The 17746-nt window shown below is 39.1% G+C and overlaps 1 protein-coding gene across 1 annotated transcript in view; it reads right to left on the reverse strand.

The window, feature by feature from the left end:
* OVCH1 (ovochymase 1) overlaps positions 1-17746 on the reverse strand; it is an 85808-nt gene that overhangs the window by 38027 nt on the left and 30035 nt on the right. The window contains exons 16-20 of the mRNA XM_032593776.1: positions 13949-14021; positions 13079-13274; positions 9105-9256; positions 1200-1356; positions 771-866 (exon numbers count right to left, since the gene is read on the reverse strand). Coding sequence (XP_032449667.1) covers positions 771-866; positions 1200-1356; positions 9105-9256; positions 13079-13274; positions 13949-14021 — 674 coding nt within the window. The remainder of the gene's footprint in view (positions 1-770; positions 867-1199; positions 1357-9104; positions 9257-13078; positions 13275-13948; positions 14022-17746) is intronic.

Genomic DNA, 17746 nt, shown 5'->3' on the forward strand with positions numbered 1-17746 from the left:
TGAGTATTCTGCCTTCCATTCGGCAGCTATGGGTGAACTACACTTTACTCCTGAGGCCAACCTCCCCTGCTGAGCACCAGATCTCATCTCCTTTCTCCTCCTGAAGGTCATCACTCCAGCTATCCCTCCCTCTCTTGTATCCTTTTCAGTCTTCTCCACCTCTTCCTAGTTCTCTACTGGGGTTGACTCCATGTTGGGTGGATGGAGGCAGAGATGGGTGAGAAAGAAGAGACTGTGACCACCTGGAAACCATGGATGATGGTATCATAGAACTTTCAGCTCCCTACAACTCTATTACAGACTCCTAATTCTCCAGCTGCAGTTTGATTTTAACTAAAAATATAAATCCCATTAGCAAACAGACACTGACAACTGTGGGAAAATTAAGAGTGACTGACACTGATGCTGGCTGTGGTTATCTCATATCCAGAGTCTTCACCTAGCAAGATACCTGAAAATCTAAGGACCTTTGTTTATGAAGAAATAAATAGGTCAGAGGTCAGAATACTTCTTTGCATGTCTCCAAAATTCAAGCACTCATTCACAGCCACAAGATCTTTTTTTTAACCTGCAACAGCTGTTATCTGTGGGGTAGAGAAGAAACCCAGACGGTCATAGTAACAACACGCCTCTCATTCAGCTTAAACTACCATCCAGAATGAAAACACAGGGCTTATCCTGTTCCAAAGAAAATTAGTAAACCCAGACATGCAATATTTTTTGCGAAATTCTTACTAGCTGCATAATAGGCTAAGATAAACATCTATTACCTGGTCCAGACTCATTGTCTATTGAAGGTGTGGGTGGTGGCAACTGTTGTCTTGTTAAGGTTTTTCTTTCATTATTTATCCGAAGTGAAGCAGGACCTGTACCTGGAGAGAACATGTTAAAAAGAAATAAATATGAAAGCCTGGAAACAAAATATACCTATGGTAAAATAGCTTCTGTCAAAAGAGAAATGCAAACCTAGGATTAAAGCTGCCTCAGGAAAAGTCACTTTTACTATCACTCTGCCCAAGGAGAATGTATTCACACAGAATTTTAATGTGCATTTTACATGTTTTAGAAACTAAAATAAATGAAATACTACTTTTTGGTTTTTTTTCTTTCATCACACTGATTTCTACCACACTCATCCTTCTCGCAAACCCACTCTAAAGAAAGAGGAAATATTTCCATAATATCTGAAAAATATTTACCTTTGATTTTGGATTGGATCCAGTCCAAGAAGACACTCACCCTGGCAAATACATCTGGTTTCCTTGTTTGGGCACAGCCAGCTCCCCAGCTGACAATACCATAGAGGACAAAGGGACCTTTATCATGTCGACATACTAATGGCCCACCAGAGTCTCCCTGAAACACCAAGAAAATGTGTTCTAGAAAACTGCTTTAATCAGAGTTCCTGCATTCAATTTTGGAACCAGAATAGCCAATAATTTATTGCTAACACATTTCTTTAATTTAAAAATATTAATACTTTGTCAATTTGTATACCTTAGAGTAAACTCAAAATCACAAATGAGAGAGGAGATATTACAACTGATACCACAGAAATACAAAGAATTATAAGACTACTATGAATAGCTATACACCAAGAAATTGGATAACCTGGAACAAGTAGATTAATTCCTACAAACATACAAACTACGAAGACCAAATCATGAGAAATTAGAAAAATCAGAATAGACCAATATGAGCAAGGAGATTGAATCACTAATCAAAAACATTCCAACAGAAGTAAAGCTCAGGACCAGATGACTTCAGTGGTGAATCTACTAAACATTTAAAGAAGAATTAACTTCAAGAGTGCCTGGGTGGCTCAGTTGGTTAAGTGTCTGACTTGGTATTTGGCTCAGGTCATGATCCCATGGTTTCATGAGGTCTGGCCTCATGTCAAGCTCTGTACTGCAGCGCAGAGCCTCCTTGGGATTCTCTCTTACTCTCTGCCCCTCCCATACTCGCACTGTCTCTGTCTCTCTCAAAATAAATAAACTTTTAAAAAAGAAGAACAATTAACTTCAATCTTTCAAACTCTTCCCAAAAACTGAAGAGGAGGGAACACTCTAAAACTCATTTCATGCGGTTAGAATTACCCTGATACCAATCCCAGATAAGGACATTACAAGAGAAGAAAACTAAAGGTCAATATCCCTGATGAACATAAAAGCAAAAATCCTCAATAAAATACTAGCAAACTGAATTCCACAGCATATTAAAAGACTCATACACCATGACCAAATGGGATTTATTCCAGTGATGCAAGGATAGTTCAACATACACAAATCAATGACTATGATACACCACATTGAATGAAAGTTTTAAAATCATATTACTATCCCAATAGTACAGACAATGTATTCGACAAAATGCAACATCCTTTCATGCTAAAAACCCTCAACAAATTAGGTATAGATAGAGCATATCTCAACATAATAAAGGTCATATATAACAAAGCCATAGCTAACCTCACACTTGATAATGAGAGGTTGGAAGCTTTTCCTGTAAGATCAGAAATAAAACAAGGGTGCCTACTCTCACCATTCCTATTCTATATAGTATTGGAAGTCCTAGGTGGGGCATACAGGCAAGAAAAATAAATAAAAGGAAGGAAGGAGTAAATCAGGAAGGAAGAAGTAACATGGTCTTTATTTGCAGATGATATGGCCTAAGGAAATCCTAAAGACTCCATCAAAAAACTGTTAGAACTAAAAACATACAAACAAAGCTGTTAGCACTAATCAATAAATATAGTCAAGTTTCAGGATACAAAGCAAACATACAGAAATTGTTGTGTCACTACACAGTAATAACATATGAAAAAGAAATAAACAGGGGATTAAGGAAGACAATTGTTGTTATGAGCATAGGGTGTTGTAAGTGTTGAATCACTAAATTCTACACTTCAAACCAATACCCCATTGTATGTTAAAAGTAACTAGAATTTAGATTAAAACTTGAAAAAAAAAGAAATAAAACAGTAAAGGAAACAATCCTGCATACAAAAGCATCACAAAATAAAATACTTAGGAATAAATGTAACCAAAAAGGTCAAAGATCTCTACACTGAAGACTGTAAGACTTTGATGAAAGAAACTGATGAAGACACAAATGGAAAACATATTCCCATGTTCACGATTAGAAAAATTAATATTGTGTCCATACTAAACAAAGCCATCTATAGATTCAATACAGTCCATTTCAAAATTTCAATGACATTTTTCACAGAAATAGAAAAAATAATCCTAAAATTCATATGGTCCACCAAAGGCCCTAAATAGCCAAAGCAATCCTAAGAAAGAACAAAGCTGGAGGCATCACACTTCCTGATTTCAAAAATAAGTTACAAATCTATAGTAGTCAGCATACTATAGTACTGGCATAACAACAGACACATAGACAAATGGGATAGACTCATGAGCCCAGAAAAACCCTCACATATCCAGTCAACTAATATTTTCCAAAGGAGCAAAGAATACTCCCCGAGGAAAGGACAATCTCTTCAACAAATGATGTTGGGAAAACTGGACAGCCATAAGCAGAAAAATAAGCCTATTGTACACCACTCACAACAAATTAACTTGAAATGGACTAAAGACTGAAACATAAAGCTACAAATCATAGAACCTGTAGAAGAAAACATAGGGTAAAATGTCCTTGATATTGGTCTTGGCAACAATTTTTAATTTTTTGGGGGGGGGGGATAGAAACCAAAAGCACAAGCAGCAAAAGCAAGAATCAATTAAGTGGACCTACATAAAACTAAAATGCTTCTAAACATCAGAAGAGACAATCAACAAAAATGAAAAGGCAACCTATGAGATGGCAAAAAATATTTGCAAACCATGTATCTGATAAAGGGTTAATATCTAAAATATATAAAGAACTCATACAAATTGATAACAAAAACCATGCCAACTAAAAAAAATGGGCAGAGGATCTGAACAGGCATTTTTCCAAAGAAGATGTACAGAGGAACAGTAGGTACATGAAAAGATGCCCAGCATCACAGATCATCAGGGAAATGTAAATCAAAACTACAATGAGATATCACCTCACACTTGTTAGAATAGCTATCATCAAAAAGATAAGGCAAAAAATGTTGGCCAGGATGTGGAGAAAGAGAACCCTTTTGCACTGTTGGTAGGAATGTAAATTGGTATATTACTATGGAAAATAATATAAACATTACTCAAAAAATTAAACATTAACTACCATATGATCCACTTCTGGGTATATATCCAAAGGAAAGAAAAACAGGTTATCAAAGAGGTATCTGCACTCCCACATTTATTGCAGTTTTATTCACTAGCCAAGATATGAAAACAACCTATTTTTCTATCAAAGGATGAATGGCTAAAAAATATATAATATATATATAATATATTTTATATATATATATATATATATACACATACATATATATATTTAATGGAATATTATTCATCCATGAGAACAAAAGAAATCCTTTCATTTGTGACAACATGTATGGTCTTTGAGGACATTATGCTAAGTGAAAAGTCAGACAGCAAAAGACAAATACTGTAGGATATCACTTACATGTATAAAAGCTAAACTTAGGGGCGCCTGGGTGGCGCAGTCGGTTAAGCGTCCGACTTCAGCCAGGTCACGATCTCGCGCTCAGCGAGTTCGAGCCCCGCGTCGGGCTCTGGGCTGATGGCTCAGAGCCTGGAGCCTGTTTCCGATTCTGTGTCTCCCTCTCTCTCTGCCCCTCCCCCGTTCATGCTCTGTCTCTCTCTGTCCCAAAAATAAATAAACGTTGAAAAAAAAAAATTTAAAAAAAGCTAAACTTAAAGAAACCAAGAGTAGAATGAATAGTTACCAAGGGTAGGGGAGTAAGGAAAATTGGGAGATCTTGGTCAAAGGGTACAAACTTCCAGTGATAAGATGAACAATTCCAAGGATTGTTCATGTACAACATAGTGACTATGGTTAACAATACTATATATTTCAAAGTTGCTAACAAAGTAGATCTTAAGTGTTCTCACAAGAAAGAAATAGTAATTACATGAAGTAATGGAGGTTTTGACTAACTCTACTGCGGTAAGCATTTCACAATACACAACTGCTTCAAATCATCATGTTACACATCTGAACTTATACAATGCTATATGTCAATTATAGCTCAAAAAAGCTGTAAAAAAAAGCCTTAAAACAGATTTTCTTCTTAAGAAAGTCTAATTTTCGGGGCGCCTGGGTGGCGCAGTCGGTTAAACGTCCGACTTCAGCCAGGTCACGATCTCGCGGTCCGGGAGTTCGAGCCCCGCGTCGGGCTCTGGGCTGATGGCTCAGAGCCTGGAGCCTGTTTCCGATTCTGTGTCTCCCTCTCTCTCTCTGCCCCTCCCCCGTTCATGCTCTGTCTCTCTCTGTCCCAAAAATAGATAAAAGTTGGAAAAAAAAATTAAAAAAAAAAAAAAAGAAAGTCTAATTTTCAATCAGCCCCTCTTTTTTAAAAAATTTATTTATTTTGAGAGAGAGAGAGAGAGAGAGAATGCACAAATAGGGGAGGGGGAGAGAGCGAGCACTGTCAGTGAAGAGCCTGATGAGGTTCTCAAACTCACGAACCATTAGATCAAGACCTGAGTGGAGGTTGGCCACTTAATTGACTGAGACACCCAGGCGCCCCTCTTTTTTTTTTTTTTTTTGACACAAGTGTACTTAGAATCAAACTAAATCCTTTGTCTCCTCATAAAATAAACTGAGTTGATGATATATTTGATATAGCAGTTTATTTTCTATGAAGAATCTCACAGAAGAAATCCTAAAGTGGGAATAGGGAGATAGATTCCCTAGCCTATAATATAGAGCAATGAACATTTTCTCTGGGTCTAATTTTTTTCCTTATGAAACAAGGTTATATATACTGACGACCCCTTCGAGTTTGAAATGGTGTGATGTGTCAAGTCAGGTTTTTTCCTTAAATAACTTATTCATGCAGTACCAATACATACGAAATACACAATTTTTCAGGCAATTACAAACATTCCAGAGCCTGTCTAATTTATCTTTTATTTCCCATACCTATCACAGGGCCTAGCATACAGTAAATATTCAATCAGCAAATGGTATCTATTTATTTGAAAAAAATATTCAGTGCCTATTGTGAACTAGGCATTTGGAGCAAGAGAGAGTATCAACAAATTAGATGGTGATAACAGCTATAAAGAAAATATTTAGAATATGGGGCGCCTGGGTGGCGCAGTCGGTTAAGCGTCCGACTTCAGCCAGGTCACGATCTCGCGGTCCGTGAGTTCGAGCCCCGCGTCAGGCTCTGGGCTGATGGCTCAGAGCCTGGAGCCTGTTTCTGATTCTGTGTCTCCCTCTCTCTCTGCCCCTCCCCCGTTCATGCTCTGTCTCTCTCTGTCCCAAAAATAAATAAACGTTGAAAAAAAAAAATTTAAAAAAAAAAAAAAAAAGAAAATATTTAGAATAGTAGAGAATAAAGGCAGGTATTTGTGCATGCTTACATGCACGTGTACGTGCATGTAGTTTCAATAACATCTGAGTGGATACATGAAAGATGAGAAGAAGCTGGGTTTTCAAAAACCAGGAAGAATAGCATTTTATGCAGAATTGATATCTGGGCTAAGGCCCCAAGTTAGGCAAGTTGTGTGGTCAGAAAGTAATCAGTGTGGCTGAAATATGTCAGCAAGAGAAGTATGAAATAGATTGGAAAATCAGCAGGAACAGGACATACACCACTCTGTGAGGACAGAGATGACTTTGAGGTCAAAGAATTTGAAATTTTAAAAACTATCTAAGATGTGTTGTGAGCGGAGAAGCACAGGATTCTACACTGGGTCGCCAAAACTCCGTGCCTCTGCAGTCCAACATTCTAGCTCACCTTCCTGGATGAGAAATCACATTAGTAAGTCCATTACCTCTGAGCATACACAGGAGGATAAAAATCAACTACCTGATAGAAATGCTTGAGTCCATATCATCAACGTTTCTGCAATCATCTTGTTAGTAATTTAGTGTTCTTAACTAGTCCCACTTATTAGCCAGAATCTCAACTCCTCTATTTTCCTCCCCTTGTATTGGCAGCAAATTCAGTCATGATGCAAAGTGACAGTTTGATGTAGCTGAAATACATGCCCACCGAGGCCACAATATTTGGGTCACCTCTGACATGGACCTAATTCCCTCCCTAGTTCTCCTTTGCTCTCTTGATACAAAATAAGGTGTTCCCTTAATGTCAGATACTGTCAAACATGACAGAGACAAAGAAACCATTTGTGATTTCCTTGATTCGAAGCACAGACGAAAACCATCCCTCAAAAGGGGAAGAATAAATACATTCATTCAGAGTACTTTTCTATTTGATTTTTATAACATGGCATTTCTGTCCTCTGGCAGACATTGTGAGTGCCCTTCCCATATTTCTCAAGTTTTCCAGTCGCCATCTCGGCCCTGTGCCTGAGGGCTGTTCCTCTCCTCCACTGCATCCAAGAGACAGGCCAGAAGTGTGTAAAGTCCTGAGGAATTAACAGACTCCTCCCCCAGCAGCCCTGGAGCTATGACTCTGAGCAAGTCCGGCTCCCTCACCCCTCAGATGGGACCACACGTGCTGTATTTTGCATTGCTGCAGGATCAAGCTCAGTCCCCTTACTGTGGGAGCCGACTTAATAGCACATCTTCCATTTCCTGCCTTCCCTTCCCTATACTGCCCTCCAGACTTTCTGACCAGGGATAGCTGCACTTCCTAAACAGACCATTGTACCTGAATCCTTGTCTCAGGGTCTGCTTCTGGGGAATGCAAATTAAAACACTAAAAAAAAAAATTTTTAGAAAACAGAATCTAAGTAGCACTTGCCACCACAAAAGTGTTTAACTACCATCTGTTGATAGTGTTAAGAGGGAACTTTCTTCCTTTTCACCTCACATTTTCACATGGAAAGACTTCCATCTAGATTAACACCCAGTTTTCTCCCATTGGTTCATGTTTCTTGATTAAGGGGAAAGACTATCAAAAAGCAGCACAGACTAGAGACATATCCTCTCTTCCCTCTGCACTCTAGACCAGTATGAAATGACAGACCTGGAGAAGTACATCTTCCCTGCAGACCCCCAACTTTCCCATCAGTGGGTTGCCTCAAATCCAGACTGAATACTGAAGGTGGGCTACAGACCATTAGAAATCCTTTTTGGTTGTATGTCTAAAGTCACATTCCTCAAGTCGCTTCTTGGATATTAAAGCTGATGTTTTACAGTCCATTTGTCCATATTCTGTCTTCCTTAGCTGATTTGAACTTGCCAATAGCATGCTTGTGCAACTGACATGTTAATATATATCTGCACTGCTTTTGCCTCTAAATATCACTGAAATTAAACTATTGTTTTGTGATTTGTTTTCCACTACGTATGAATAACACTTCTTCAAAGTTTCTCATTTTCTTCACGATTATTTTATTTTAATCTGAAAATTAAGAGTGAGTACATAGGAGATATTAATATTAATTCAAAACAGTAAAAAAACAGGGCACCTGGGTGGCTCAGTTGGTTAAGCATCCAACTTTGGCTCAGATCATCATCTCAGGATTCATGAGTTTGAGCTCCACATCAGGCTCTGCGCTGACAGCACTCGAAGCCCGCTTGATCTCCTGTCCCCCTCCTTCTGCCTTTCCCCTGTGCATGCTCTCCCTCTCTCCCTCTCCAAAATAAATAAAAACATTGAAGAAAAAAAAGGTTTAAAAAATAAAATAAATTAAAAAACTAAAAACCTTAACTCATAAGTAGGATACACTGACTTAGAATCCTTCTCTGCTTGTTTCTCTTTTCCCACAGCCTTACATCTCTCTGAGCACATCTTCCTTCTTGCAGGCCAGTTAGCAGTGCTGCTGTCCCCTGTGTTCTCATGGGCTCCTCGGTCCCCACCTGCTTTCTGGCCCTCTCTCCATCTCAGCAAGTGTGGAGTCAGGAACTCCCTCTTCCCATTGTCCTACTGGCGTTCCTGGAAGGGTGTGGTGTGATGCTATCAGGCACAGGCTGTAATGGTTACCTGTGGTTCTGAGCATGTCTCCTAAGGAGAGTCTCCATCAGATGACCCTGAATCTTCCTTTGCAAAATCAGAGTCATCTCACCTGACAGAAATCCTTCCCTTCAGAGGTTGCAAAGCCAGCACAGATCATCCTCTCTGTGATCCCTCCTGGGTGAGAGCGGTAAACGTGTTCACAGACCTCTCTTTCTAACACAAGCACCTGAATCTGCTGCAAGCGCCTTGCGAGGCCGCCACCTGCTTAAGAAACAGATTCAGAAATACAGCTTCTTAATGAAGTAAACAACACATTATGTTAAAAAGACATATTTAATTTCAGACTTCCTTTGCAGTAATGTAATTGCCATCACTCAGTTTGGCCTGAGCTGATGTTAATAAAAAAATGTGTGTCACATAGGGTGTCTTTATTTCCCAAATGTGGCATTTTGGTAAAGGAATACATTATCAAAAGAACAAAACCAGAAGCATTTTTTTCTAGTTTATTTTTGATTTAAAAGTTAGTGTTTCAAACATTGTTACACAAAAATTCAGAAAGAAAAATTCAGCAAGATATGAATTGGTGTTGTATAGGATGTATATGATTATATATTTTAAATGGTATATTTACAGATAAAAATATATTATAAATGTGAGAACATATTTATAAGACTTCCTAATATAAACCAAAATCATATCCCCTTTTCCTCTATTGTCACTGAGACTAATCTCAACTCCAATTTGAAAGGACTAAAAATGGTGGTGCTTGCGTGATTCAATCGGTTAAGCATCCGACTTCAGCTCAGGTCATGATATCACAGTTCGTGGGTTTGAGTCCTGCGTCAGGCTCTGTGCTGACAGCTCAGAGCCTGGAGGCTGCTTTGGATTCTGTCTCTCTCTCTCTCTCTTTTTCTCTGTTCCTCCCCTGCTCATGCTCTGTGTCTGTCTCTCCCTCAAAAATAAACATTAAAAAAATGTTATAAAGGACTAAAATGAAGGCTATAAGGCTAACAATGAACACTACAATACTTCTCATAACTGACCTTCAGGCAGGACTGTATTAACATGTATTCTGCATGACTTATTCTATCACTTTGGATTCATGGCTAATTTTAAAAAAGCTTAGTATTAGCAAGTATCTTATATTTTTACAGTACCTTAATATTACTCCAACCCAATAATACAACATTGTGAGGTGGGTTGTTCACATATATGATCACGTTGACCTCACACATGAAAAAAAACACAAGTTTTGAAAATCTGATCTCACAGCACATGTGGGGCAAAACTAGCACTTAAGCCTAGGTTGGACTCTAAAGCTCGTGCTTTTTAATGTATCAATCTAATACATAAATAAATTTAATGATTTTTGAAATCCTCTTTTTAGGGACCATTCCTGCCACTGGTCTTTACCATTTCTTAAAATTAAGAACTCATTTTCTCTCAGATTGAAAGAATGAATTCACCTTTCATAAGACTGTAAGTAAGCGCCTTTCACTTGTCTGGTGGTCACGAAGGTGGTGACGGTTGAAGGTGTCAGAGAATGGGCACATTTATTCAAGGTCTTGGAAGCCAGTCAGTCAAAAAAAAATTTACTGAGCACTTACTCTATGCTAGGTGCATCGGTAGCCCTGGAGGAGAGTGCAGAATTAGGCACCTGCCCCCACGAGGCTTCCATTCTAACGGATGAGATGTGGAGAATGATTACATACACTAACATCAAAGTACAATCGTGTGTGATGAAATGATAAAACTGGGTGGTGCAAATGTGACAGAAGGGCAGTCCTGAGGCAGCAAAGTGATCGGAGGAGGGTGTGCCATTCTGAGCTGCGAGCAGAACGATGAGGAGGCAGCTGGGAGAAGACTGAAGCAAGAGTGTTCCAAGCTTCAGAAAGCAGAACAAGTCTTGTGTTGAAGAGGAAGAAAGAAGGCCACAATGCCTGAAGCGGACACAGGGAGGAAAGGAAGTTGGAGAGGTAAGTGGAGGCCAAATCACAGAGTTTTCCAAGTCAGGCTAGCAGTTCAGACTTTATTCTAAATGTAAAAAAAAAAAAATAAATAAGAAAAGAAAAAAGAAAAAGCACCAAAAAGTATCAGCTGAACCACGCTGATTTTATTTTATTTTATTTTTTTTGCTTTTTTTTTCAATATATGAAATTTATTGTCAGATTGGTTTCCATACAACACCCAGGATTCATCCCAAAAGGTGCCCTCCTCAATACCCATCACCCACCCTCCCCTCCCTCCCACCCCCCATCAACCCTCAGTTTGTTCTCAGTTTTGAAGAGTCTCTTATGCTTTGGCTCTCTCCTACTCTAACCTCTTTTTTTTTTTTCCCTTCCCCTCCTCCATGGGTTTCTGTTAAATTTCTCAGGATCCGCATAAGAGTGAAACCATATGGTATCTGTCCTTCTCTGTGTGGCTTATTTCACTTAGCATCACACTCTCCAGTTCCATCCACGTTGCTACAAAGGGCCATATTTCATTCTTTCTCATTGCCATGTAGTACTCCATTGTGTATATAAACCACAATTTCTTTATCCATTCATCAGTTGATGGACATTTAGGCTCTTTCCATAATTTGGCTATTGTTGAGAGTGCTGCTATAAACATTGGGGTACAAGTGCCCCTATGCATCAGTACTCCTGTATCCCTTGGGTAAATTCCTAGCAGTGCTACTGCTGGGTCATAGGGTAGGTCTATTTTTAATTTTTTGAGGAACCTCCACACTGCTTTCCAGAGTGGCTGCACCAATTTGCATTCCCACCAACAGTGCAAGAGGAGAACCACGCTGATTTTAAATCCTAGATTTGATAAGTACTAGTTATGGGATCTTAGCAAGTGACTTAAATCTCTTGAGCTATAATATCCTCATTTACAACACGGGGAGGATAAAACCTCCTCATCTGGTGGTTGGGCAGGTTTGAGGAACATGCAGAGTGGCTGCAGGTGGCACAGTAAAGCTATGCTCACAGACAAGCAGATCCCAAATAAATGACACACAAACACAAGGAAAATGTACAAGGAAACCATTTTCTACAGTGGAAAGAGGCAAAACGCAAACATCAACACGTTCAGATCTGCCAGTATTTTGCTGTGGCTTTAAGAACTCTATGATCTAGACCAGCAGTCAGCAAACCACAGCCAGCAGACCAGTTCTGTGCCAGCCCCATCCCCAGACCTCTTCGTAATGATGTGTACACTTTGAAATGGCTTCTAAAAAGCCCCAGAGTAATATTTCACGACACATGAGTATTATATGAAATTTAAATTTCAGGGGCACCTGGGTGGCTCAGTCGGTTGAGCATCTGACTTCAGCTCAGGTCATGATCTTGCGGTTTGTGGGTTTAAGCCCCGCGTCAGGCTCTGTGCTGACAGCTCAGAGCCTGGAGCCTGCTTTAGATTCTGGGTCTCCCTCTCTCTCTGCCTCTCCCTGCTCACACTCTGTCTCTCTCCTTCAAAAACAAATAAACATTAAAAATTTTTTATTTAAATTTCATAAATAAACTTCTACTGGAACACGACCACATCCATTCTGTTAGATGTGTATGTCTATGGCTGCTTTGCACTACAATGGCAGAGTTGGATAACTGGGACATGGAACGTATGGCTTGCAAAGACGAAGAAACGTATTATTTGGCTCTTTACAGATCTAACGTCCCTATAATAAGTCACCCTGAAGGAAAACTATAAAACAGTTCATTCTCGGGGCGCCTGGGTGGCGCAGTCGGTTAAGCGTCCGACTTCAGCCAGGTCACGATCTCGCGGTCCGTGAGTTCGAGCCCCGCGTCGGGCTCTGGGCTGATGGCTCAGAGCCTGGAGCCTGTTTCCGATTCTGTGTCTCCCTCTCACTCTGCCCCTCCCCCGTTCATGCTCTGCCTCTCTCTGTCCCAAAAATAAATAAACGTTGAAAAAAAAAATTTAAAACAGTTCATTCTCTAATCACCTATGACTAAATAAAACATGGGTTCTCTCTTTCAGAGAGAAGAAAGGCTAAAGCAGGTATTGCTTGACATCATTTCCATGCCAAGTTTTTTAAATTAGCAACTGGCAATAATTTTTATGCAAAAGTAAAATGTTCACCTTCACTAATGCTTCCCCATCCAGTCACAGCACAGATCTCAGAGGAAAAGAGTGGCTCCGTGCTTTCTGGGAGACACGCCGGCCTCACGACGGAGTTGAACGCCAGAGGAGAGCTCAGTTGTATTAGGGCGATGTCAGAGTCAAAGCTCCAGCTATCAAAGTCTTCATGCACCACAACGTGCTTGGCCCTTCTCACCTGTATCAGTGGTGAGCAAGCAAATTACAAGATAAAGTCAATGAGTCAAACTACTTCTTTGCATAATAGTCCAAAATAAACCTTCAATCTCTGTATTGCCATGCATCAGCAATGAAGGTGGCTCTGTACTGAATTGAAAAGGGCAATCTGTGTTTGTAATTTGCAGGAGGCCATGAACTTTCTGAGGACAGTCCCGGAGAAAGCAGGCTATGTGGACCTGTGTACACAGACTTGAATTTACATTTCCTGACCTGCCTCACTTAATTCTCTGATGTAATCGTGAGCTCAGATTATATCTTTATGTTTTTTATTGAAAAAAAATTTTTTGAACGTTTATTTTTGAAGGAGAGAGAGAGCATGAGCAGGGGAGGAGCAGAGGGAAAGGAAGACACAGAATCCAAAGTGGGCTCCAGGCTCTGAGCTGTCAGCACAGAGCCCGACACGGGACTCCAACTCACAAACCGTGAGATCATGACCTGAACTGAAGTTGGAGGCTTAACCAACTGAGCCACCCAGGGGCTCCACAGATCGTATCTTTAAATGTTGATACATCCGGTAACTGTATAGGGACACTAGGAGATGGGTACCTAATTACATATTTTAGCTAAAGGTATTCCTCAGCATGTGATAACACTTAGGATAGAGGCAGAATGACCCTTCAAAACATTTCTCACCTGCTCAGTTGATTCCTTCAGGGTTCTGTCATGGTCCCCAGCAACAATGGTCCAGAAGAGTGGATTATTTTTCCTGGAGAAAGAACAAGAAAAGTTTGACATGAGGAGTCATTTTTTTACCATTTGATCTAACCCCATGGGGCTCTACCAACACGCACTGTGTTTAGCTCAGCCAAATGCCACTATTCCCCTGTCTGGTGCCTTTGTGTGATCTCCTGCCTGGGAAGGTACACCACACCTCCTGATCTACCTGTAGAGTTCTTAGTGATGCATCCCGCCCCTTTATTTTGGCAATAAAATGACCTTGGAGCCCCTACCAAATATCACCAAACACTATTTTTAAGTTGAAAAGTTAAAAAGAAAAACTATAGCTTATTTTCATTTCACAGTGATATTAAGAATACATAATGACATAGCTTCTGGCCTATGTTTTACTGTTAAAAGTAGCCAAACATTATCTTACAGGAATACATCTCAAATTGTTTTCTTTTAGCAAATCACCAGAATTAATGGAACAGAGGTTAAAAAATTTATCAGTTCATAAAACAGGTAAAACTCACCTATGGCACCTATGGGATTATTTTGGGAAGATGATGATTGGAAGAAACATAGGGAGCTGCTGGGTATTGGCAATATTTTGTCTTATGATGTGGGTACTAGTCACATGGGTGCCCACTTTGTGAAAATTCCTCTAACTATAAACTTGACATTTGCACCCTTTTGATATATTTCAAAAGAATGTTTTAAAAAAGTTTAAATCAATATCCATTAATCTGCCACATCAAGATTTTCAGCTGAAGAAATATGTGAGGAAAGAGTCCCTCAATTGTCACAAATATTATCACTTCAGCTTGGAGATTCTTTAATTTTCCAAAATTTACTTTTTTCCTTAGGAAAAGCAAGGTTATTGAAATTATTTTTTCAATATGCTTTATTCAAAGGAAAAGTTTCTTCATATACATGGGCATCTTCTGTCTAGTCTTAACCATGTTCATTTCAATTCCTTGCATGATGAGTCTGACTTATTCATGTGTTTCAATATGACTTATTAAAGGAGCCTACTCAGGTAAAGTGCTTGGCAAATACCTTCCAGATGGTAATGACTCCATAATGGTAGCCATTATCAGTGTTATTATCTGCCATGCACTCTAACTGAAGGATTAAACTTTATTTTCAAAGTCACCCTCTAAATTATTACTTGATAGTAAAGAAACTTATTTTCTAAAGCCACTCTACTTCTTTAAATAGAGGATAGCGTGCACAAAGGAATGAAATTATAAAAATCATGGTATAGTTGATAACGTAGATCACAACTTCTAGTGAAGTTTTATGTGCACAGTCATCAAATTTCCTTTAATTTGGTAGAACACTGTGTAAAAAAAATTGTTATGACAGAACAACATACATGTTATGAGGGAACAGAGTCTGAGTTTTTCCAACAGTAGGATAATAGCTCTAAGTAGCAACTGATAGATTTCTCCATCCTATCTCCCCCCTTGCGCACAATCAAATTTCATTTCTTATATCCTTAGGGTCTTAGCCCCAATCCAACAATAGGACATATGCCACTACTGCTTTGGGAGAAGAAATAATTACTGCTAAATTACAGGAAAAAAAAAGTGGCTGAAACTGAAAAAATTTAGGTCTTTAAGAAAAATTTAGTCTTTAAGACTGAAAGATTCCAATGTAGAATTGCAAAGTGAATTTAGTTCCCTACAGTAAAACTCCCAAATGAGCACAAAGACCAGTGTGAAGTCAGCAAAAGAAAAATACCAGTTTTCCCTAACTGTGGAACATTACCTGGGAACTTCTTACAAACACAAATGTTGAGGCTGCACACCAGACTTATAGATTCAGCAACCCTCCAGGTGATTCTGGTTTATGCTAAAGTTTGAGAACTAATAAACTAATATTAAGAGCAACCAGTGCCAGCGAAGCCATGGGAGGTGGTCCAGCGTTGCTGTTATCCTTAATGTCTTTGGAGTGCTACCCAACACTGTGAAATAGGCTGGCACCTAGTGCCCTTCAGCAAAAATGATGTCTACTTCAGCTCCCACACTTTGCAGATCTCCCCAGCTGGCTTATCCCCCATGGCAAACTTCCCTTATCAATGGATTTGGATATGTGGAAGCCCCCTTCAACAGAGGATGGGGCCCTGGGTGTCTACCAAGTCAATGAAGATGATCCGGGAGAAACAAGTCCATGAAGGAATCCACTGCAGAGTTCCCACAAAGGCAGAGTATGAGTGGAACATACCAATTTTGTTACTCTGGCCTATCAAACACTTCTGGTGTAAAGAGCCATATACTCCAAGGAATAGCTTCAAAAAGACATTTCTCTGGCGAAATAAGTCAGGCAACTATGAAGAGTTAAAGAAAAAATGAGGCACACAGACATTTTCTGTATCATTATAAATATAAGGCACAATGTTTTGTGCAAAAAATAATATATATGGTATATACAAATACTATAAAATAGACCGTGTGCTTAAATATTAGTGGGAAATCGTGGGAATGCAAGCTGGTGCAGCCACTCTGGAAAACAGTATGGAGGTTCCTCAAAAAATTAAAACTATAACTACCCTATGGCCCAGCAATTGCACTACTAGGTATTTATCCAAGGGATACAGGTGTGCTGTTTCGTAGAGACACATGCACCCTCATGTTTATAGCAGCACTATCGACACTTTATAGCAGCACTATCGAAATGTTTATATCAACATGTTTAGGGCAGCACTATCCAAAGTATGGAAAGACCCCAAATGTCCATCGATGGATGAATGGATAAAGAAGAGGTGGTATATAAATACAATGGAGTATTACTCAACAATCAGAAAGAATGAAATCTTGCCATTTGCAACTACATGGATGGAACTGGAGGGTATTATGCTAAGTGAAATTAGAGAAAGACAAATATCATGTGACTTCACTCATATAAGGACTTTAGGAGACAAAACAGATGAACATAAGGGAAGAGAAACAAAAATAATATAAAAACAGGGAGGGGGACAAAGCATAAGAGACTCATAAATATGGAGAACAAACAGAGGGTTACTGGAGGGGGTGTCGGAGTGGGGGATGGGCTAAATGGGTAAGGGGCATTAAGGAATCTACTCCTGAAATCATTGTTGCACTATATGCTAACTAATTTGGATGTAAATTAAAAAAAAAAATAAATCAGATTAAAAAAATAAATATTAGTGGGAAATCAGATAATTAAAACATTGTTAGTATTGATCACTTCTAAAGAGGAGGAATGGATTCATGAAATGGAGAGAGTATTTAGATTTTACTTGATAACTTTCTTTAAGTGCCTTTATCCACAAGCATTACTATTACAAAAATCCTTTCTTTTTTTTTAAGAAATCAAGAAATCACCAATGAAATTGCATACAAATTCCTTTTGTGGTCAACTTTAGTGGTTCACAAACATTTACAGCTGACTGTGTTTATTAATCTCAAATGACTCATTAATTTGAATATCCCCTTTGTGAAGAATGGTCTTGCTATGGTCTGTATCTTGCTGCAAGGTGTCTGGTTAATCACATAAATTCCCAGAACAGACTACACTAGTTGACAAGGGAATCTGCCAAAATGTCGCCTGTGCCTCGAGCTTCAATACTAATATTTGTCTTTTCTAAGACATTAATTGTTACTAATTAATCAGCTACTATTGAGGCTTCTTTTCCATGATACATAAAAATGAATTCTGATAGAATTACTTAAAATGGGCATTTCCAAGGGAAGGAAAGCCTAGAATGAATGGTATTGGACTGAGTTGGAAACATCCACATGAACT

The sequence above is a fragment of the Lynx canadensis genome, chromosome B4, assembly GCF_007474595.2.
Source record: "Lynx canadensis isolate LIC74 chromosome B4, mLynCan4.pri.v2, whole genome shotgun sequence".
Classification (NCBI taxonomy): Eukaryota; Metazoa; Chordata; class Mammalia; order Carnivora; family Felidae; genus Lynx; species Lynx canadensis.